The sequence below is a fragment of the Heterostelium album genome (genome assembly GCF_000004825.1).
Source record: "Heterostelium album PN500 unplaced genomic scaffold PPL_contig26, whole genome shotgun sequence".
NCBI classification, from domain to species: Eukaryota; Evosea; class Eumycetozoa; order Acytosteliales; family Acytosteliaceae; genus Heterostelium; species Heterostelium album.
Window position 1 is genome coordinate 510,626 of NW_008805103.1, and position 22,922 is coordinate 533,547.

At 30.4% G+C, this 22,922-nt stretch overlaps 12 protein-coding genes across 12 annotated transcripts; 8 read left to right on the forward strand and 4 right to left on the reverse strand.

Moving 5' to 3' along the window:
* Positions 1 to 390: 390 nt before the first annotated feature.
* Positions 391 to 1,268, forward strand: PPL_11920 (uncharacterized protein; the record flags this gene model as incomplete). Its single annotated transcript, XM_020582666.1, has 3 exons — positions 391 to 455; positions 682 to 850; positions 912 to 1,268. 3 exons carry the CDS (start codon positions 391 to 393, stop codon positions 1,266 to 1,268), a joined length of 591 nt encoding a protein of 196 aa, XP_020427020.1.
* Positions 1,269 to 1,506: 238 nt separating this feature from the next.
* Positions 1,507 to 3,282, forward strand: PPL_11921 (B-box zinc finger protein; the record flags this gene model as incomplete). The annotated part of the gene is made up of 1 exon (XM_020582667.1): positions 1,507 to 3,282. One exon carries the CDS (start codon positions 1,507 to 1,509, stop codon positions 3,280 to 3,282), a length of 1,776 nt encoding a protein of 591 aa, XP_020427021.1.
* Positions 3,283 to 3,454: 172 nt separating this feature from the next.
* Positions 3,455 to 4,413, reverse strand: PPL_11922 (3-hydroxyacyl-CoA dehydrogenase; the record flags this gene model as incomplete). The annotated part of the gene is made up of 3 exons (XM_020582668.1): positions 3,455 to 3,713; positions 3,799 to 4,022; positions 4,129 to 4,413. 3 exons carry the CDS (start codon positions 4,411 to 4,413, stop codon positions 3,455 to 3,457), a joined length of 768 nt encoding a protein of 255 aa, XP_020427022.1.
* A 444-nt stretch (positions 4,414 to 4,857) lies between these two features.
* Positions 4,858 to 5,960, forward strand: PPL_11923 (WD40 repeat domain-containing protein; the record flags this gene model as incomplete). Its single annotated transcript, XM_020582669.1, has 2 exons — positions 4,858 to 4,933; positions 5,017 to 5,960. The coding sequence occupies 2 exons, from the start codon at positions 4,858 to 4,860 to the stop codon at positions 5,958 to 5,960; spliced, it is 1,020 nt and encodes a 339-aa protein (XP_020427023.1).
* A 79-nt stretch (positions 5,961 to 6,039) lies between these two features.
* On the reverse strand, positions 6,040 to 7,064 carry PPL_11924 (uncharacterized protein; the record flags this gene model as incomplete). The annotated part of the gene is made up of 5 exons (XM_020582670.1): positions 6,040 to 6,281; positions 6,392 to 6,492; positions 6,579 to 6,761; positions 6,840 to 7,007; positions 7,051 to 7,064. The coding sequence occupies 5 exons, from the start codon at positions 7,062 to 7,064 to the stop codon at positions 6,040 to 6,042; spliced, it is 708 nt and encodes a 235-aa protein (XP_020427024.1).
* Positions 7,065 to 7,466: 402 nt separating this feature from the next.
* On the forward strand, positions 7,467 to 9,316 carry PPL_11925 (uncharacterized protein; the record flags this gene model as incomplete). Its single annotated transcript, XM_020582671.1, has 4 exons — positions 7,467 to 7,896; positions 7,997 to 8,139; positions 8,216 to 8,654; positions 8,727 to 9,316. 4 exons carry the CDS (start codon positions 7,467 to 7,469, stop codon positions 9,314 to 9,316), a joined length of 1,602 nt encoding a protein of 533 aa, XP_020427025.1.
* Positions 9,317 to 9,435: 119 nt separating this feature from the next.
* On the reverse strand, positions 9,436 to 9,856 carry PPL_11926 (uncharacterized protein; the record flags this gene model as incomplete). The annotated part of the gene is given in 2 exon segments (XM_020582672.1): positions 9,436 to 9,792; positions 9,812 to 9,856. The coding sequence occupies 2 exon segments, from the start codon at positions 9,854 to 9,856 to the stop codon at positions 9,436 to 9,438; spliced, it is 402 nt and encodes a 133-aa protein (XP_020427026.1).
* A 1,451-nt stretch (positions 9,857 to 11,307) lies between these two features.
* Positions 11,308 to 13,140, forward strand: CYP514A4 (cytochrome P450; the record flags this gene model as incomplete). Its single annotated transcript, XM_020582673.1, has 4 exons — positions 11,308 to 11,436; positions 11,504 to 12,139; positions 12,219 to 12,947; positions 13,123 to 13,140. 4 exons carry the CDS (start codon positions 11,308 to 11,310, stop codon positions 13,138 to 13,140), a joined length of 1,512 nt encoding a protein of 503 aa, XP_020427027.1.
* A 74-nt stretch (positions 13,141 to 13,214) lies between these two features.
* On the forward strand, positions 13,215 to 15,316 carry PPL_11928 (cell differentiation family protein; the record flags this gene model as incomplete). The annotated part of the gene is made up of 3 exons (XM_020582674.1): positions 13,215 to 13,230; positions 13,342 to 15,100; positions 15,313 to 15,316. 3 exons carry the CDS (start codon positions 13,215 to 13,217, stop codon positions 15,314 to 15,316), a joined length of 1,779 nt encoding a protein of 592 aa, XP_020427028.1.
* Positions 15,317 to 15,475: 159 nt separating this feature from the next.
* On the forward strand, positions 15,476 to 18,123 carry gacJJ (pleckstrin domain-containing protein; the record flags this gene model as incomplete). Its single annotated transcript, XM_020582675.1, has 3 exons — positions 15,476 to 16,843; positions 16,923 to 16,980; positions 17,072 to 18,123. 3 exons carry the CDS (start codon positions 15,476 to 15,478, stop codon positions 18,121 to 18,123), a joined length of 2,478 nt encoding a protein of 825 aa, XP_020427029.1.
* Positions 18,124 to 18,311: 188 nt separating this feature from the next.
* On the reverse strand, positions 18,312 to 19,276 carry PPL_11930 (16S rRNA (uracil(1498)-N(3))-methyltransferase; the record flags this gene model as incomplete). The annotated part of the gene is made up of 2 exons (XM_020582676.1): positions 18,312 to 18,690; positions 18,828 to 19,276. The coding sequence occupies 2 exons, from the start codon at positions 19,274 to 19,276 to the stop codon at positions 18,312 to 18,314; spliced, it is 828 nt and encodes a 275-aa protein (XP_020427030.1).
* A 191-nt stretch (positions 19,277 to 19,467) lies between these two features.
* Positions 19,468 to 21,338, forward strand: PPL_11931 (SET domain-containing protein; the record flags this gene model as incomplete). The annotated part of the gene is made up of 3 exons (XM_020582677.1): positions 19,468 to 19,760; positions 19,865 to 19,924; positions 20,000 to 21,338. The coding sequence occupies 3 exons, from the start codon at positions 19,468 to 19,470 to the stop codon at positions 21,336 to 21,338; spliced, it is 1,692 nt and encodes a 563-aa protein (XP_020427031.1).
* Between the last annotated feature and the right edge of the window lie 1,584 nt (positions 21,339 to 22,922).

A 22,922-nucleotide genomic window follows, 5' to 3' on the forward strand; every position in this document is an offset into this window, starting at 1 on the left:
GAAATTTTTCAATATTGGATAGACCATTTCGATATGATGTTGTTATATTAAATAAATATACAAGAGTTATCTTTTTTATCATATCAATTGATAACTAAAAATAAAATATTGTTTTTTAATTCATTTTATTTTTTTAAAAATAAATCTTTTTTTTTTTTTGATTGTTCTCTCAAAAAATATTTTTTTTTTAATTTTTATTTTTTTATTTGCTTTTTTTTTTTTGTATTTGTTTACTTAGTTTATCTGTAGACACCTTTATGTTAATCTGTTATCAAAGCTTTTTAACAGCAGGCCCGAGATCTGTATAGCGGTTTGAGGCTTACCTGCTGACGGAGCTTTGTTAGTTGTATATCGATTAGCACACTACTCCTTTTTTAAGCATTGTGAACAATGAACGAATATAGATGTCCTAGCAGAGAAGACTGGGTTAAACTTGCAAATATATTTAGTTTAGAGTATGAGAGTTGTAGTATTAATGAAAACAAGGATTATAAAAGCTAATGCATAAGTTTTCAGAAGATTCTCCTGCTATTAGATATTCAAAACAGTTAATATCGATCCAAACAATATTCTTAAATGTCTTAAACTACCTAAAACTCAATCATTATTAATGATAATTGTAAGTATGCCTTTTAATCTATATCTATTATATTTTTATTAATTTTTTTTTTAAAAAAAAAGAAAAAGCCTAATGATCAAATCATCATCCGTCGAACTGTGTCTCTACGAAGATGCCTCATTTATGGAGTTGTACAAGAAATCGTTAAATGCAGATTGTTTCTATCGTTACCCAAAGGAACAAAAAGAAACTACTTGCTTTGGAGATTGTAATGTTCAAGCTACACCAGAGGTATTGGAAAAGTGTCATGAATATCGAGCTTTATAGTGAACGAGAAGTCAGTATTTTTAAGAAAATCTACTCAGACTCACAACAAGCAATTGAATCGTTGGATATCGTTGATGCATCAGTTGATGAGGATGATGGCGATGATGACGAGTTGGACGCCGACGACGATTTAGTGGATCTAAACACTGGAGATCTCGTCGACACTGCCGTACAGCAGTCAGACAAGCCATCGACTCACAGCCAAAGTTTTGGTTCACTTCCGAAATGTCTCTTGATGAAAAGTACAAAACTATCACTCGTATATTCTACCTGCGAAGAGTACTCTGTATCCGCATGCTACAAAGACTCCATTAGAGCCAAGAAGGATATATTCTACAAAATTGGAATGGGTTATCAAACAGAAGAATGGGTTTATGGCTAAGTTCATTGCCTTGCCAACTATCAGACCTCTTCTACGATCTCCTCTCGATGAAAGTGAAAACCCGGCAGTAATTTTGTTGTTGGATACCGAGACCACTGGCAAATTGTTAAATAAATAAATAAAAAAATCCAACCACTCAAATTTTCATATTTTTCTTCTGTTTTTCGATGGAATGAAACAAATAGTAAAAACAAATGTTTGTAAATATCGATATAGAAGCAGAGTAATTTAATCAACAATGACAGACATAGATAGTAGTAGATGTAGTATTCACAAAGATGAATTGTATAAACTGATTTGTATTGAATGTAATGTGTTGCTGTGTTCGGTTTGTTCAGTAGATCATAATGGTCATATTTACAATCATATTCACAATCTAAAGAATAGTGATGATAATTCCAATGTATTTAAATCGAGAATCGATACTTTATGGTCATCGGTAAAGACATCGAACGACTCTATCAAAGTATTGAAAAACAATCGTACAAAGATAACCGACCACTTTCGAGAGTTACACAACATTCTAATGAAACAAGAATACACACTACTCAAACCAATCGATGATAACATCAATTCAGTACAAAAACACATTAAAGATATGCTTAAAGAATTGAAATCAATAGTTAATATATTAAATCAAATAACTGATAATAAAAATAATAATAGTAATAAAAGCAGCAGTAGTAGTAGTAATGATGATAACAACACAAATATTAGTACAGATTCATATAGAATTGATAATATCATTGAAACAATCAATGAATGTGAATCATTCGATAAGTTTGTTGATATCAATAGAGTATCATTTTTCAGTTATAATAAGAATGAAAACAACTATCCACAACTACAAGTAAACAATAGCTATACCAATCTACAATTAATACAATCATTCAATTCGAAATACCAATTATCAAATAGTAAAGGTATTCATCATAGTCCAGTTATTCCAAGTTATAAAATCAGTATTAGTCAACTTAAAATGCAGAATATAAAGAGTGATGCCGAACAATCAATTTATGTAACTGCTTCTGAGAGTACATCTACCAGTAATACTTCAACCACATCCAACAACAACAACAATAATAACAACAATAACAATAACAGTAGTAGTGATAGTAGCAGTAGTGGTAGTAATAGTAATGTTAGTAGTAATAATAATAGTGCAAGATATATTATATCGGCAGATCGTAATAATATTAGTTTGTTAAGCATTGGTGACAATGCAGAGTCGATAGTTTTAGATAGTCAATATACTCCACCATTGTCATCGACTATAGCTGGACGTTGGACACTAAATGCAATTGCTGCGACTGTCAGTGGTAAGTACGTCTACATCTTTGGCGTGTCAAGGAGTGGTACCAAGTATTTGCGATTCAGTTTGGAATCGCGAGTTTTCGATCTTGCCGAGGACATCAGTGGCATCACCACTGGCGAATGGCTATCGGTATGCAACGATCCTTCTAATAATGGTCACATCTACATCATCAATAACTTTGATAAAGAAAAAGCAGAGATCTCAAGATACAACATTAAATCGATGAAGTTCGAGAAAATTGGAAAGCATCGTCTCAGTAGTGAGATTACTAACGATGTCATCAAATCGTTTATCTATCACGATTGTCTCTATATGGTGACATCGGTAAGCAACCGGATCTTCAAAATCAACAACTTACCGACACACCATAAGAATCACAGTGTTAGTAATCTCGACATTCAACTGCCATTGGAGAAGTATGTCGCCGTTACACATGACAACCAAGGTAACATCTACATCCTTACTTTTAAACGAAAGTTCCTCAGAGTAAACGTTGATAGCAAGCAGATTGCTCATCTGACACCACTTAGCATCAGTGAATACTGTTCAATGGTATACTCTAAAGATGGACCGTATATCTACTTGTTTGGTGGCGCTGACTATGGTAACTTTGTTTACACGATCCAGAAGGATCTATGGACACCAATCTTTAAAGATGATCAATCAAAGAGAATCAATTGTGGTTCAGTTTTAATATAATACTTTGATTAACAAAACAACAACAAATGTAATAATAATAATAAAATAATGTAAATTAAATATATAGATTGTTTATATACAAAATATTTTAGTTTTAGTTTTAGTTTTAGTTTTAAATCTAAATTGATTGTAATTTGAAAGTGTAATGAGTGTATATCATATCTATATTTGTTTAGAGTTTTGCTAATCTGAGTGCACCATCGAGTCTAATAGTACTACCGTTCAAATATTGATTTTCAATGATATGAACAACGAGTTGTGCAAATTCATTGGTCTTACCAAAACGATTTGGGAATGGAATGGTTGAGAGAATTGCTTTGGTAGCTGCATCTGGCAGACCTGATAACATTGGTGTGTCAAATGTACCAGGAGCGATTGTCATTATTCTCATACCCAATGGTGCAAATTCTCTTGCCAATGGTAATGTCATACTGTTTGGTTTGAAGATAATGTTAGTTAGTTAGTTCGTTAGTTCTATATTTTAATAACTATCTTAATCTATCTCTATTTACTTACCCAACAACACCAGCTTTAGAAGCACTGTAAGCAGCTTGACCCTGTTGACCTTCGAATGCAGCACACGAAGCAGTCATAACGAAAACACCCTTCTCACCATCGACCATCTCTTGTTTGTCGATGACCTCTGCAACCAAACGAATTACATTGAATGTACCGGTAAGATTGATATTAATAACTCTACTATAAACATCCAATGGAATAACACCTTTCTTTGATAGTGTCTATATATATACATATATATAATATATACCAAATCATATTATAGATAATATATTAATAAATGATTTGATTACAACTAATAATATCTGTTAAGCATATATTACTTACTCTAATGGCAACGGCAATACCAGCACAATTGATTGCACCATGTATCTTTTTAAACTTGTTCAATGTCTCTTTGATTGCATTCTTTACGGATGCTTCATTTGTGATATCTGTATTCTGGAAGAGTGCTCTCTCACCTCCAAGTTCCTTTACCAATTGATTTCCACTCTCATCATTCATATCAAAGATGACAACATTTGCATTTCTTTTGTGTAGCTCTCTAACGGTAGCTTCTCCAAGACCACTGGCTCCACCAGTAACAATAAATGTTTTATTTTCTAATTTCATATTAATTAATATGTTAAAAATTAAAATGATAATTAATTCAAACAAACAAAAATAATAAATAAAATAAAAAATACTATTAAATTAAGCACACACACAAAATGATAAAAATTTTTTATTTTGATTTTATTTTTTTATCCAAAATATCTATTTTGAACTCAACAATCTGGAATTTATAAATTTAACATTTGTAAGATGTATATAGTTTTGGTAACTTTGTCACTTTTTTGAAAATCAGATATTATGATGATAAATTAGACCTGCAAAGATGTTTTAATACAACATTGATTAATGTCGCAGAAATCAAATTAAATTTTTAAGAAAGTTCAAGTTAGTTCGAACATTTAAATTGTTGGGTGGTCAAAGTTAGAAGCACACAACTTTATTAAACCAACCCAAAATTGGAAATTTTAGTTATTATTTAATAATGAATAATTTGTATAATAAATGTTTAAAATAAAGAAATTATTAAATATTAAAAATGGATATATAAGATGTTATTCTTGGAATAGTGATAGATCAAGTAAAATAAAATATTGTTTGATTCGTTTGATTGCTCAATCAATTACTTACTTTTTACTCTCTCTCTCTCTCTTTTAGAAATAGTTTTATCTTCAAATGTTAATAATAATATTTTAATATATTCATTAAATATTAATAATAATAATAATGATAATGAAGAAGATGAAGAATGGATATTAGAATATGAGTTATGTCAACATGATAGAATGGTAACATCATTAGATTGGTCAGAGAAAAACAATTGTATACTATCGTGTTCCGAAGACAAGTTGGCTTGCTATTGGAGATACGATCAGGCTACCCGTCGATGGCTGCCGAGGATAACGACCGTTCGTGTATCAAAGTCGTGTGAGCAACTCGCTTGGAGTCCCCTGGGAAACAAGTTTGCACTGACCACCGCTGAGAACACTCTGATGATTCTCTTTAACACCGGCGAATCCGATCATTGGCTGTCACATCGATTCGGTCCGTCCAACTCGAGAGTTCGCGCCATCGCTTGGAATCCCGTGAATAACAACATGCTGGCGTGTGGCAACGCCCGAGGTGAACTGTACATCTACAACGCCTACATCTCGACGGTCGACCGACTACTGCCAAACAAAATCGGTAACTTCCAACTAATAACGAAAATGAGTGATTCCGCAACTGATGGTTTCATTCAATCGATTGCATGGTCGCGAGACGGTGTATTCTTGGCATACAGTTCGCAAGCATCGAAACTAACGATAATACAGCTACTCAGTCAATATGAATTCAAGATCATCGCAACGATAAAACTACCGACTCTGCCGATATGCGATATGATATTCAAAGATAACAGTAAAGAGTTAATCGCATTGACATTCGACTATCAATTACTTAAATTTACATACTCACCGACTACCAATCAATGGTCTATAACTGATATCGTAGATAGCGGTGATCATCTATTTCATCCAAAGATTAGATACTATCATGAGATAGATGGTGAACAATACTATTCGATACAATCATCGATTGATGGTTGCTTAGCAATCATTTCAATATAATACAATAACAAATAATATTAAATTGTAAATATAATGTAAATATAATAAAGTAATATTTAATTTTAAACATCTATTATTATTAGTATTTATATATTAAAAATCCCAATTTAACTTCTAAATTCAAAGGTAATATGGAATCTGATGCCTGTTGGCTATCATAGCTATTTTTACAATCTTTACACTCGTTCACTAGTTCTTGTAGGTTGGTCGGTGAAATGAAACCTTTGAGTCTTTCTTCATCTGTCCATTCATATTCCAAATCGTTTCTTTTAATCTTTATAGGTATCTGTTTGTAATATACTTTTATGGTTGGAATACCAGCTAAATTAAGTGTTTAATTAAACAATATATATATTAGTATTTAACATTATATCTGTCAATCATCTCTCATCATCATCATCATCATCATCATCATCATCGTTATACAATACCAATATCATTATAATTCTCTTTCACATAATCGTTTGAAGATTGATTTATAAAGAATACCAATATATCTTTATCTTTTGCTATAGATTGAAAGTTATCATAACTAAAATATTAACAATTAATTGTATGAGTTTTGTTAGCATATAATAATAATAATAAATAATAATATGTTAAAGGTAAAGTATTTACGTTTGTCTTGCTAAATTGAACCAATCTACACAATATACAATGAAAATGAGATGATTTTGATCTTCTTGTGCTGTTTCTAGAGCTTCTGTGAGTGATGAGAATTTCATTGGCTCCAACATTTGATTCTTTAGTTTCTCTAATATCATATTAGTAACATCTTTGGTTGTCAATGGTTGTGAATCCCTTTTTTTATTAAATTATTTGTTAATATATATATATTGTTATGTTTAAAGTAATAGCTATTATATTTAGTTTACATACTCTGTTTTTATTAAAGCATCGATTTTATCATCATCTAGATCGTCTTGATCATCGTCGTCATCGTCATCGTCATCACTATCGATCAACATTGCCAGGTTGGCAGCGGTGACACTCGATCGCTTGTTTGTTAGTTGATTCGGTGATGCTATACTCTTTGGATCGTTTTGACTGTCTTTAGCATGAATGGTATCGAATATCTGTTTGTCTTTACTCTTGATCAGCCATTTCTTTAATGAACGTTTATGTAGTTTCTTCTTTTTCTCTTTCTCCTGCTCTTTATTAATACTACTATGTTTATCTTTTACTTTAATTGATTTATCTTTTAATTTATCTTTTTCTTTTTCTTTCTTTTCTTTTTTATTCCATTATTAATTAATTAACTATTTATTTTATCAACAAATAGATAGATTTATATATAATGTAAAAACAATAACAACTAACTGCCTAATCAAATAAATCAGATTACTTTTAAATTTGAATTTTCATTTTCCTTGCTTGTGTGTGTGAAAGGATCTGCTTGGCATGATCAATCAATCATCCAGTTTTGTTCATTTTAACTTCAAATACATATAATAATAATAATAATAATAATAATAATAATAATAATAATAATAATAATAAAATCAAATGAATGTCGATGAATTAGAGGAAGGTGAACATGAAGAACAAGATTATAATCCAGCTGTTGTAGTTGTCAATTTACAACAACAACAGATTGGTGGAAGTAATAAAGTTGATAGTTCACCATTCGATAAACTTTCATTTGATAATATATTTAAAGTATATCTAGATAATAAAGATCAATCCACTATTTTATTAGAACAAAAGTTAAAGGACAATAAAACAACATCATCACCAACGGCAATAGAGACCTATAGATTACAATTTAATAGATTACTTTATATATTGAATCAACATGATAATATAGATGAATCAATTGATTTTATCTTATTATTCTATAGTATTGCTATTAATAACATCAACAATAATAATAATAATGATCATGAAAAACTAGATGATTTATATAAATTGTTTAATAATAATGTTCATCTTTGGTGTATGTTATGATAAGATAAGATAATAATACATTTATTTATTAAAAAGATACTAATTTCATGCTAATCAAGTGTTTGTAGAATTGATATATAAGTTTATAGTTGATAGACCACCACAATCAACTGAGAGAATGGAATCAATTATACATATATCAAATATCATTGAAAAGAATGATAAACATATTGATTTACTATATATAATACTTATTCCATTACTATGGGAGCAATCAGATAGATTAATTAATGTATGCATACATCAAAGAAATAACAATAGAATCAATATTTTAAATTAAGAATAAGAACTAATGCATTTTCAAATAGAATATAATAAGATATATAGGATCATTAGTATCATTCTCTATCAGTATGGAGTTTTATAAGATATTAGAGTATATCGATTTATTCCAACAATCATTGAAACCACATTATAAACCAAATGTAATATCATTACCTAATAATAATGATAATGATAATAATGATGATAATATTGATAATGATAACAATTATATATTACCAACAACACTCAATCAACTTTTTGATAGTCAACAAAGATGTTCAGACAACAGTAACAATCAAGTGAATTGGTCGAATGAAAATGCATGGTCATTCATGTTCTACTTAACCAACCAATTGTTAATAGATCATCTCATACTGTTTGAGTCGAATTCATTCGAGCAACTACCACGTAATTCCTATAGATTCAGTTCATCACTATTAAAGATAATATTATCTTATTATTTAAATCCTTTAAATACTGTTGGTATGTAGTTGTAGCTTTATCAAAAATGTATTAACATTTAACTTACTTGCTCTCTCCATAATTTTAATAAAGATATTCCAAATTCAGAGACTATCATACCAAAGTTGATATCTATGGTTATCAATCATTGGATTATATCACGACCATTGATAATCGTTGAAATACCAAGTGGAATAGATATGAATATGAATAGTGACAACAAGAACAACAACAACAACAACAACATCACAACCATATTACAACTGATAGTTAGAATTTGTATATTTGGAAGTTCGTTTCAACATTTCGATTTAATAAGTGGGCACATCGATAGAATTCATTCTACTCTATTGAATCTATTATACAAATTAGATAATAATATTAATAATAACAATGATAGTAATAATAATAATCGTAATGATAATTATACAAAACTAAAAGATATAATCAAATCAAATTTATCAATAGATTTCTTTTTGAATTGTATTGATCATATAAATAATAGTAATAATAACAAAGAATCAGTTTTATATATGACAAATAGACTTGCTCAGATCATACAACTACTATGTCAATTGAAAGAGAACGAAGAAAATGATGACAATAATAATATGAAATTAAAGGAATCACTAACAAAGCTATCAGTTAAAACACCTCTAATTTCAATGATATTAAAGAAATAATAAACAAACTATTATATATATTGATCTTATGTATTATTATTTACAATATTATTTAATTAATTTATTTATATTAATAAACTAACTGGTTAGTTAACTCTTCTTATTTTATGTTGTTTATCTTATCTTTTAGGTTGTGGTTGTGGTTGTTGTTGTTGTTGTTTTATTGAAGATTGTTCTTGTTTTTGTTGATCGTTTAAATAGGTACTAAAGAATTTCTCTCTTTCTATATCGGCATCCTTTGATACTCTTATCAGCTGTTCCTCTTTCTTCTTTAGAAAAGACTCTTGATGTTTCAACTCCTTTTCGATCTCTGTGTTCTCCTCCAACATAGTACGATTGCAATGATCGTCTTTCATCAATATGAAAATATCACCAGTATAGACCCATCGTTTGTTCGTATCGCCAGACGATCTTTGTTTATTTAAAATTGACAATGCCTCTTGATTCAATTTATATCTATGATTTAAATCTACCAACTATATATATAATATATACTGCAAAGTTAACATTCATCTCATCATTATCATCAATTAACAACATTACGTTATATATTAAACATACATACTTTTTCCTTGTGATAAAGTATTTCATCTGACAGTTCTTCTTTATAATTAAATAACTCTTCGAATTTATTCATTTCTACTACTACTACTACTACTATTATATTATCAACAAATACTCTAAAAATAATTAGATAAAAAAACGAAATATTTCGTACATGTATTGCCGCCAATTTGTTTTAAAGCAATTTAGCAAATTCACCATGGTATACCCTAATGATAAAGAAAGAGGTAACTTCAATCAATATAATTGTTATTTATAGTTTTGTTCAATGAAAGTTAATGAATAATCATTACAACTACTCTACCCAATAAGTATGTATATTGATTTGTAAGTTTTAAAAAGGAATCTTTCTAGAGAATAAAGCACAAGACTCTCTTGTTCTTCTCACATTTCTTTTGTATTTGTTTAACATTTGTCTACTTTTCGATAGATCAATTACATTTTGATTTTACCTTTCATTCCCTACTCATAAATGTGTATGTCATTATAATTGCGATAATTATCTGGTTTGTTAATCAAGATTCGATTATTTTACTATAAATTAATATGACAATCGACGTGCATACAAACTACTCACTTCAGACGCGTTTTTAAATTTACAACTAACACATTATCAACCAAAAAAGTAGTGTGTTATACGATCAAGTCAGAGTATGACATTGTTTTGGCTAGTGGTGGTTACAAAAAAATATAACAAACAACTATATAGAGAGATTTTCAGTATTTTGTAATAATATGAATTCATATTATTTTACTTCTAGATACTTCTTTATTATTAATAATAATTATTATTTGACGTGAATTTCCGATCAAGTTTCTCTTCTTACCAATTATTATTATGGAGAATTGATAATAAAAATAATAAATTTAATCTAAAGTAGAAATAAATTTGTGTATTTTAACAAACTATGAAAATGAAATGTAATTTAACCTAATACTCACCATCGTGAGATTTATAGAATAAAACTATTTGTTACTTGGTTTACTGAAAAAACAATTCAGATCAAAATGTGTCTCTGTGAAAATGAACCAATGACTACTTATCTTACTTTATATCTTCCATTTTTAGTTTTTCCTAGATTTATAAAGTTATCCAATTTAAGCTACATGTATATCCTTTGTGAGATAAAATATTTCTTATTTTCAACTAATACTTTGCCAGCAATGTATCGGAGCAATAATGGGAAACGATCTATCCTTTATCTACAATTACAACATTTAAATAAATTGTTGTTCTAGAAATGGTACCAAAATTAATATAAATACTACTGAACTTTCTAACAAAAGAATTTTTAATATTCAAATAACTTTAGTATTTCAACTACATGATCCAACCAATAGTTATAATCTAAAGACATTTAATTATTATTTTTTTTTAACTAAAAAATTATCTGTTTCTAGAAAATTCTTTTTAGAAAACCAATAATATGTCGTCAACCAATGCAATAGATTATTTTTGTTCGTTAACAAAAAAGACACCCATAAATTTCAACCAATATATTAAATACGAATATGTTTTTGTTTTATTTTTTATGATTATATTTATATTATTAGATGTAAGACAAATAAAAACAACTTTAATAAAAATCAAGAATTAAATTTTAATCATATTTATTTTTTTAGGTACACAAAAGATCGCATCCACACATTAAAAATAGTAATAAATTTGCAGTATTTGATTTTCTATATTCTATTTTCAACAATAGATTTCATTTATTCTTTAGACATCAATTTGAAGCCAATCCAGACCAATCTATTTTCAAAATTAATTTACTATTACAGGATTTAATTGTAATCACCGATCCAGAATATATTAAACATGTCTGCAACAATAGACCACTTAAATACACCAGGATTGAAGGTTTAATCGAGGGACTGAATGGATGTGGAAAGAATGTATTCAGTGGAGAAGGTTCTCAGTGGTCTCACCATCGAAAAGTTACAGCCAGTCAATTCAATACGTTTAAACTGCCAAAGATGGAAAAGCCAATCAATCAGATTGTAGATCGTTTTGTTAAAAAATTGGAAACTCATACGATTGAACAACCTCATCAATCAGTGAACTTCTCCAAAGAAGTTAGTTCTTATACATTAGATGTCTTGTTTAAAACCGGGTTTGGATACGATTTAAATTCAATCGAGAGTGGTCAGGTTGGTACCACTCCAAAAATAATTAAGAGATTAGAGTGCGTAATGGGAAATATCACCAAACGTTGTTTATCTCCATTTCACTATTGGAAATATTATACAACCTTTACTGTATGTAATCAGTCATTGATAATTTATTAATTTTAGCTAGTTCTAATAATTTTTTTCTGCTAATATTATTTTTCTTTAGGAATCTAAATTTAATAAATTCTTGGATTTAGTAAAGGATTTTAAGAATCATTTTATTCAACAAGATTATGCGATAACTGAAGAAGCTGGATTATTACATTCTTTGATGGTTCAGATGAAACAAGGTTTGATTGATGACGATGAAATCTATGCCAATATGTTGTGCTATATTATTGCTGGACACGATACCTCTTCCAAAGCCATCTCCTATGCCATTTGGTATTTAGCCAAACATCCAGATATACTTCAGAAAGTTAAAAAAGAAGTGGTTGATGTGTTGGCAAACACCGAAAATTCATATCTCTCCAATAAAGACATTGATAAACTCCAACTACTTCAACAGGTGCTTCTGGAATCGATGCGTTTGAAACCGTTGGTATCTTTTATACTTTTGGAGTGTATCGAAGACGATGTCGTTGGTGATACCGAAATCTATGCAGGTGCTCAAGTGGTTCTGACGACAGAGGCAGTCTATAGAAATGCAGAGTACTTCCCAGAGCCAGAGGAATTCAAACCGGAACGATGGGAAGGTGTTTCCTTTGAAAGATGTACCGATTACAATCTGTTCGCATTTGGATACGGTCCTAGAATGTGTCCAGGACGTAAGATGGTCCGAGTTCAAATGTTGATTCTCTTTGCAAAATTGATTGCCAATTTCGATATTAAACTGGCAGAAAACTCGATAGAACTTGTAGACGAACATGTTTTCGTTCTTTCACCAGAAGGTGGAGTGAATATTCATTTAATAAAGAACTAACCTTTAAAGTTAACTCTTATCGAAAAAAAAATAACAGATTTCGTTCATTTTGTCTCTCTATTCTCTGTATATATTAAATATTTATTTATTAGAAATATAATATCATATCATTTTTTAAAACTATAACACAGCAATAATGATTATTTAGTTGAATAGCTATAATTAATTTTTACTATTATTGTTTGATTGTTATTGTATTACTATTCTTAATATTATCATAACATTGATTGAAATAATAGAATGACGAAATACTATTGTCAATGAATGGCACTTGATCAAACTATTTTTTAAAAAAAAAATTTTTGTTACTGTATTTTAATGATAATTATTCTTCTGACAGTTTAATTGATCATCTTTTAATATACAGCAACTCGATCGATTGTAGATATGTTAATGCAAAGATTTAGACAATGTACTTCACTATCTACAATTACTACTTATCATAATATATCTAGGTTAATGTTGAAAACATCAATCGGTATAAACGATCGTTGTTGCTTAAACGATATTAATAGATTATTATATTCAACGTTATCATCGAGTACTAGTAGTAGTAATAATAATAGTAGATTAAATCATCATCATTATTATAACACCAATAATAATAACAATAGTAGTGGTAATACTTTTAAAAATCATTATAATAAAAGTAGTAGTAGTAGTAGTTCTAGCAATAATATAAATAATAGATCTTCTTCGTTAACAAGTCAAGATATTTCGAATTTAGAGAACAAGTTAGTAGAGCTATCAAATGAATGGTGTAGATTAGATGGCATTAGAAGTGAATTGGCATTGTCTAACGTTGAGCAATTCGAACATCAACAACAACAGTTATCAAATATCATTGTCAATCAGAGAGATATCCTTTTCACCATAGATTCAATTAAATATCTATTGAACATAAACAACAATATCAATAATAGTAATCAATTAGATGATAATATATATAATTTTAAACATATGTCAATTAATAATCAATATCAATTCGAACGATCATTATTAAATAAAATACCACTAAATAACTACAATATTAATAATAATAATGATGATAACTATAATAATAGTAATAATAGTAATAATGAAGATATGATATTACAATTAAATGGTCATAAGCTATTGAGAGATACCTACTTAATGTTAGAATTAATCATTGGTAGAATAGAGAGAAACATTACCTATGGTGGTAAGGTTGGTGAGTTGGTTAGCAAACAACTTCAGACATTGCTTCTCTCGTATAAGAGTAACAGTCGGTTCCTATTGATTAGTATTCCCGATTGGTCAGAGAAGTACAACGAACAAAGAGCTGCTGTCATTCAATCGATAGAGAATCAACTATTGGCATGGACAACAACAACAACCGATACACCTAATAATAATAATAATAATAATAATAATAACATTCATACATTAAATCTATTAATCAACACAAGAGATCTTTTACATACATTATACTATGGTTTTATAAATCAAAAAGATAATAACAATATCAATAACAATATCAATAATAATAATAATAATAATAATAATAATAGTTATAAAGAATATATAAAACATTATTTAGATAGAATGGTAGTGGTACATAATGAGATAGAGGAATGTCTATTAAATACCAATGAGAAAGCAAAGAACGTACGTCAGAGAACTGTTAATACTTCCACCTCCGCTATAAGGTCAATGATAGAGAGTGATCTGTCGTTGGTTAGAAGTGTGGTGAATGACAATCGTAACAGATATCCTTTGGAACTCTTGGAGAATGATAAGATGCTATATAGACGACTACCATATACAAGTTCATTAATATTCAAATCGAAATCAAATTCAAATTCATCAAAAGTAAATAGCTATAATAATAATTATTACAATAACAACAATAATTATAACAAGATACAAGAAAAATATAAATTATTTAGAAATATAGATAATAATAATAATAATAATAATAATGATCATGATGATATTGATTACATCGATATACTAGATTCAAAAGAAATAATAGATAACAACAACAATAATAATAATAATAATAATGAAGATGATTTTAATGATGAACAAGAAATAGTTAAACAATCAAAATCAAAAGCATATCATCAACTTCCAAAAAGAAACGGTCCAAGATGGAAACATTGGTAATTGACAAATGTCATTATAAATAAATTTATTTATATTACTATCATTAAAATTGTTTGAACAATGATTGCCTCAATTTTAAAAAGGAAAAAACAAAAAAATCAAAATTTTTTTTTTTATTAAAAGACTTTTAATTTGTTGTTGTATTTTTATTTGTATTATATATTATTATTATTATTATTATTATTATTATTATTATTACTATTTAAAGTTAGAAAAGATAGTGTTAGATATAGATTTAAGAAAGATAGTGTTAGATATTTGAAAGAAAACAAAACTAGGAAATAGAGATAATCATAATCATAAATAGTGTTTAGTTAAACATTTAGTTTAGTTTAGTTTGTTAGTTTTGTGAAAAATCTAATAAGAAATAGATGTCATCACAACAACAGCAACAACAGCAACAACAACAACAAGGTTATAAAACCTTTGGTTTGAAGATTGGATTTCCTGCAGGATTTCCAATGAAGTACAAGAGTATTAGATTCCCAGACTATAATATAAGTGTACGCGAAGCTGTAAACTACATCAGTAGTAAGCAGATCATACCGAAACCAGAGAGTTATGTTCTACAGATATCGTATATCGACGGACCTGGAACTGGCTCATCGTCTGGAGCGAGTCAATCGTTGTCCTCCTCGACTGGCATGAGCGCACCGGTTGCGGGTGGACAACGACCGGAAAAACGTGTCGTAAAGTGGATGGATGACACTGCCAAACTCTCGTCGTATCCACTTGGCGCGGCTGATGTCGTCCTCGAAATGCGCAAGCGTCTGCAACCTGTGAAAGTGGTGTGCGCGACACAATCGATGCGTCTGGTTGCCGACGTCTCCAAGCCGATGGGAGATCTTCTCGATTTCATCGCCTGCAAGTTCAAGCTGTCGACAAGTGACTCGGCTCGCTACCGCTTGTTCCACAACAACGTGGAGTTGCCAACCCAACTCGATATTCGCGCGCTCAACATCGACACGCAAATTCCATTCTTTGTTCATAATAGCGCCGATCCCAAGTCTGAGAAAGACGACCCCTCGCTCTACAACGAGGAGCAAGACAGCGACGACGATTCCTTCTCTGGCAATCTGTCGCTCGAGGTGCCGGCAAAGTCGTTGGTGCCACTCAAGGAAGGCTATCTCAAGAAGCAGAACCGAAAGAAGTCGTATAACACTCGGTACTTTATCCTGACGGACAAGTTCCTCTTCTACTACAAGTCGCCACATGACCGTAAGGCATCGGGAATCATCAACTACAAGGAGCATGTCATTCGCGTGATGGTACCGCCTCGCGATGCCAAACTCGAGTTGATACCGAAAGACAGCTATCAACAGAACTCGGCGTCGGTACACACACATCCCGGTAGCTACGTCATCAAATTCGACACCGAACAGGAAATGAAATCTTGGAATATCGCACCGTTCACATTCCAGTCGCCAACACCAGCACCGTCGTCGTCGTTGTCGTCGGCAGCACAACCTGTCAAAGGTGGAAAAGTTGCAAGCAAAGCAGTCTTTGGTGTACCGGTAGAGCGATCCGTACCACCAGGATCAGATGTTCCACTCATTGTCACACAAACCATCGACTATATAGAAAAGAAGGCAATGGATGTCGTAGGTATTTTCCGTCTGTCCGGTTCTGTCAACACCATCGAACAATGGAAGAAACAATACGATAGAGGTGACAAATGTGATCTATTCCAAGAGAATGATCCACATGCAATTGCTGGTTTATTAAAATTATATCTAAGAGTAAGCAACCATATTATTAAAGTTATTATATATAACAATCGGAATCGGGATATTTATATCTATCTTTTCTTTGTTTTAGGAATTACCTGAGCCATTATTAACTTATGAAAGATATGATAAATTTATTGCTGCCCAATGTAAGTAGTATATTCGCCAAAGAAAAAAAACAAAGGAATGTTTTGGATAACTTACTAACCGAATCAATCAACTTGTTTGTTTATTTTTTAGCAATGGACGATTTAGCATCAAGAATTAAATTGATTAAACATTTAGTTAGATCATTACCACAGACAAACTATGCGATTCTATCAAAGTTGATGGCGTTTTTGGGTAGAGTTGCTCAACACTCTGCAAACAACAAGATGCAAATTCATAATTTGTCGACTGTGTTTGGTCCCAATTTGATAAAGGAGAGAAACTCTGGTGCCGCCGGTACCAACGTTCAGAATCTTGTGGAGGACACACCGATTATCAATGCTCTCGCTCTCTCGCTGATGAGAGACTATCCATATATCTTTGGAGACAAGGAGATTCCAGAGCAAAAGATCTACGCCAAGACACTCTACGACTACAACGGTGGTGAGAATGGCGCGGTACCAGAGGATTTGATCTTCCCGCAGGGCGTCACCATCCGTGTCACTGCAAAGTCGCAAGACGGCTGGTGGACCGGTGAATATCAAGGCAAATCCGGACGATTCCCTGCGACCTACGTCGATTTGATCGTCACACAATCGCCAGCTTCTCTGCTCCGAACCAAATCAAACTCTAGCATCTCCAAGAAAAAGAAATTCATGCTCGAGATGGAGAACACTCGTACCAAGACACAGGACAATGAGAAACTGCTCCAGCAGCTAAGGGAGCGCAAGGAGAAGCTTCAGAACAGCATTGCCTCGTTGAATCACGAGAAACAACAGTTGGCACAGGACGCAGCCACTCAGAAACTAATAGGAAATGTAAATACAACGAAACGAAAGCAAGCGATTGCCAACATACCAAAGACGATCGATATCCTCCTGGTGAAGTACAACGAATACAAAAAGAGTCACGACGAGCTTGCTACCATTAGAAATCTGTTGTTGGAAGAGTGCGACCAATTCAACAACAATCCAAAGGTTAAAGGAAAATTAGAAAGCAAAGAGAAAGAACTACTCCAATCAAAGATAGACACAGTAGCTTCGAAATTGGATGACTCTCTAAAGGCAAGACAAAAGAGTCTGTCATCAAAGAGAGTAATCAACGATGATTTAGCTGAATTAAAAATAACCTTAACCTTAAATTAATTACACAAAACCAAAAGACAAAACAAAACATTTATATACGATAAATAATAATAATAATATTAATACCTATACAATCTGTAAACATTAAATAACAACAAACAACAACAAACAATAATAAAAAAAATAGTAATAATAAAAGTTGATTTATATATATTTATTAATAAACTTTAGGTGTTTATTTAGTTTATTTATTTACTTGATGGTTGTTGGGCTGGTTTCAAAGGTGGTGGTGGAAACATATAACTATAAAATTGATTGAATATACCTGCTGATAATAATGAAAATGTTTCCATCCTAAGAATTGAATTACCAAAATTAGTTGGATAAACATTTGATAGCTTTGAAAGTTTATTGATTTCATTCTCTGTGAAACCACCTTCTGATCCGACCATCACCAACAATCTAGGTGATACCTTTGGTATTGACAACGATTCAACACTATTGTTGTTGTTGTTGTCGTTGTTGTTTTTAATATAGTCTGTTTTGAACTTCTCTATTAGTTGTGGTAATGGTTGACCTGTTGGATGTCCAACTATAATATGTGTCCAAAGATTATCTTTTACTATTCTATTGTTTATAAATGAATTTAATGATTCCATTGCATGTATTTTCATCATTCTATTATTTCTAATGATAATTAACTTTACAGTTAGTTAACTAAATTTGTCAAATCTTAGAGATTGATTGATTGATTGAAATAATACTTTGATTGTTTTGCAGCTTCTATAATAATTCTTTGGTATCGATCGAATTTGTTGTCGGTGATGTTAGATGATTTTGAGGATTTAGAATAGTCGGTCTCTATGAGGTAGAGTGATCGAACATCGAGTTCGGTTAGTTTCTCTACCATCCAGTCACCACGCGATGCCTTCGGAAGTGACGATGCAATGTCTATTCTGCTGTCGAATGTATGTTGGTTGTCAGCGCTGCTAGTACTCTCATTGATTTTACTGATGATCAGATCAGAGTGATTCTTTCCGATCGAATCGATCACAGCGATCACCGATTGATTGCCATCGAACAACTCCACCTCCTGGCCTTCTTTCAATCTCAGACTCTTCTTTAAATGCAAATGTTGACTACCATCCAATCTTACACTACCTCTTAGCATCAAAGGTATATTCTCTACAAAGAATCTTCTGAGAATTGTCATTGCTATAAATATAATCAATTTTTTTTTGTTGCCAATTTTTTGAAAATATCAAAGCTAGTTTGGTTGTTTTTAATCAATCTTAAAATCAGCTGATTAATCAATATTCTCGATTTGTATTTCTGTATTATATTATCTGTTTATTTATTATCTATTTATTTATTATTTATTTATTTATTTATTGTTTATTTGACATGATGTATAGTAGTATTGAAAGAAGTAGTGAAGAGAGTGATGAAGAGATTGATATCTTTAGTGAGATTGAAGATAAAAATATAGATAATAAGAGTACTAGCAATAATAACTTTATAATATGTAATAGTGATGATGCATATGATGGTACCTTTGAATTCAATCTAGATAACAATCCATATATAAAGATTGAAGATCATCCGATAAAAGGTAGATGTGTAGTTGCCAAAAGATTCATACCAAGAGGAACTACACTTCTTATTGACAAACCATATGTTTCAGGTGATTATTATTAGTATTATACCATTGATTCACAAAACAAACAAAACAACTTACTTTTTTGTAATATCAAAAATATATAGTTGTCAATCAAAAATATAAAAGAAATATATGTAATAGTTGTTTCAAATACTTTAGTGAATTAAATAGACAAAATGTTGTTTGTTGTCCTGGATGTGGGTAAGATTAAAATATATTATTTGGAAATCGATGAAATCGATATTTACTAATAGTATTATTTATTATTAAATTTAGTGAAATATATTATTGTTCTACTTTTTGTAAGCATTCAAGATTTAAGGAAACGAAACATAGTGATTTGGAATGTAAATGGATGTATTATTTCTCGAAAACCTATCTTCATCAACTACTTGACGATGAGAAAGACATGGTTCTAATTATTCTGAGGATATTGGCTCGTAGACAACAAGCAAAACTCTCAATGGATTTCACTAGAGCGCCCACTTCTAGCCGACTGGATCTTCCATCGGAAATCAACGATCTCGTTGATCACATCGATGAATATTTCTCGGTTTCATTAGAGCATCAAACCAATGACAATAACAATAACAATACACAACAACAACAACAATATATTGTTAAAAATGAAATTATAAATAATCAAGATATCTCTATAAATAGACCAACCAATATGAATATTGATGACTATAAATTGGTTTGGCAACACGACTTTGCAAAATTGTTGACTCTCACCAGAATCATTCAAAACATAATAACTCCATCGAAAAACTGTAGTTTCAAGAGTAACATCGACAGAGATGGTGACTTTGAGATGACCGACACTACTAGTGCACCTACCTCACTACGAACCTCACTCGAAGTCATCACAAAAACAGACTTTAACCTACTGAAACTACTTGGAAAGATAAGATCAAATTACTTTGGACTGTGGACACATTCTCCTATGCCCATCATCGGCAATACCAATTCATCATTTAATCAAACTAATACTACGACAACGACAACAATGGAATCAAGTAGTAGTAGTAGTACATCGTCACCACCACTACTACGACCACAACAATGCCACTGGGGAGGTGCAGCTGTCTATCTCCGAATGTCACTTTTCAATCATTCTTGCTTTCCAAATTGTACAACTCTACTTCAAACCAACGATACACATCGCATTAAACTTGGTAATTCCGATATCGACGGTGCCGATTCGACCATCTACGAATTGGATCCTGAGAGAGTCAACCCTTTATCATTCCACGTGGTAACAATCAGAGATATCGAAGTTGATACTGAATGTCTAATAACCTACATTCCACTCGACCAAAAACTAAAAGATAGACAATCACATCTGAAATCAATGTGGCTCTTTGATTGTAATTGTCAAAGATGTCAATTTGATTTATATCAACAACAACAACAACAAAAAAGTGACACCTCTTTGACCGACAACAACCAAGACACAACAACAACCAAGACAAACCTGATTCCTAACTTGGAATTTGAAAAGTATTGTTGCAATAGTGTTGGTTGTCATAGTGGAATGTTGGTACCTGACTATCCCGGAAGCACCACTGGCTCATGCCGTGAATGCAATCAATCATTCCAATTACCGAAATAAATTAATGTGAAAAAAGTGGAGATATCCATTACTGTCAATGGATATCTTCATATGAAAACAATAACTATCGCAAAACCTTAAAAACTAAACTACTAATTTAAAATATCGTTATGAACACCCAAGTGTCATAAGTGTCAAAGCCTAAATTTCTATTTAGTTTTGCCCCTTAATCAAAAAAAAAAAAAAAAAAAAATTTTTGATTTTTTGAATAAAAAATTTAGAATTTTCCACTCCCATCACACACATTTGTCCTTCTTAAAAATGTGTTTTTTTTTTTTGCAATTTTTTTTGGGTATAAGATTGTTTAATTGTGGGAACGATTTTTTTTGTGTTCTGAGAACTTTCTTCTATCTATTTTTATAATTTTTTTTTAATTTATTTTTAAAATTTTTTTTTCACCGCACTCTTTTGTTTTATTTAAAACAAGGTGATCACACACAACTTTTTTATTCATTCCAAATTATTTTTTAGTAAAACAACACAAAAGAAAGTTATAACATCAAACCAATAAAAAAAAAAAAAAAGCAAGTTACTTCCTCCTCATCCTCTTCTTAATTCCTCCTCTTAGTAAATATAAATATAAATCATAATTCCTCTCCTTTTAAAAATTATATTTTAATTTTTTGCAATACACAATAAGAAAAACAAATCAAATCATAATTCCTCCCCTTTTTCCTCTCCTTAGTAAAAACTCCTCTTCTTTTTTTATCAGTACACAACATAATATATTTTTTTTTTAATTTCGATCATAAATTATAATGTTTACTCTAATGATTTTAAATAAAAAAAAAAAATTACAATTAACTACTTTATCTTTATTATCTTTTATTTTTTCATGAATATCATGTTACTAAACCAATCAATCGATCAATCACGATTTTGTTTTATTTGTTTGTTCACATCACAATCACATATCTTTAATTTATTTATCTATTGTTATGACGTGCCATTACAATTCCATTCACTTGAATCAATATTATTCATATTCACTTCAAACACACACACATACACAATACACCACATCACATAACCACAAATAACACACAATACCACACCCAAACAAACACATTCACACAATTACTTAACAGATTCAAACGACTTTTGACATTTTATCACATTCAAATTATACATTATATTATTTCAATTTTATAGTTGTGTGATATGATAGATGTACAATCGTCTGTGTTTCTTAATGTTTTATACATACCAATGTTAAAATTTAAACTTTTTTAATGAATATTAAATTCCTTTTTTATATAAATACATCCACCTACTAGTATAGTATATAGAAATATTATTTTTTACACACACATATCATTTCAAACAATATTCAAATTGTCTATTTTCCACTCCACTCACTCACTTTGAAATGAATTCTTGTCGAAGTCATCATCTCTCATACTGACCGATCCAAACTAATCCGTCTCTTGACATGACATTCTCTTTTTTTTTTTTTTTTTGAAATAACCTACTTATATGAATAATACCTACTACAAATAATCTATATTTCATATCTCTTTTTATCTTTATGATGTTATTATATATTTATTCGATTCACAAATATTAATAATAATATAATTTTTA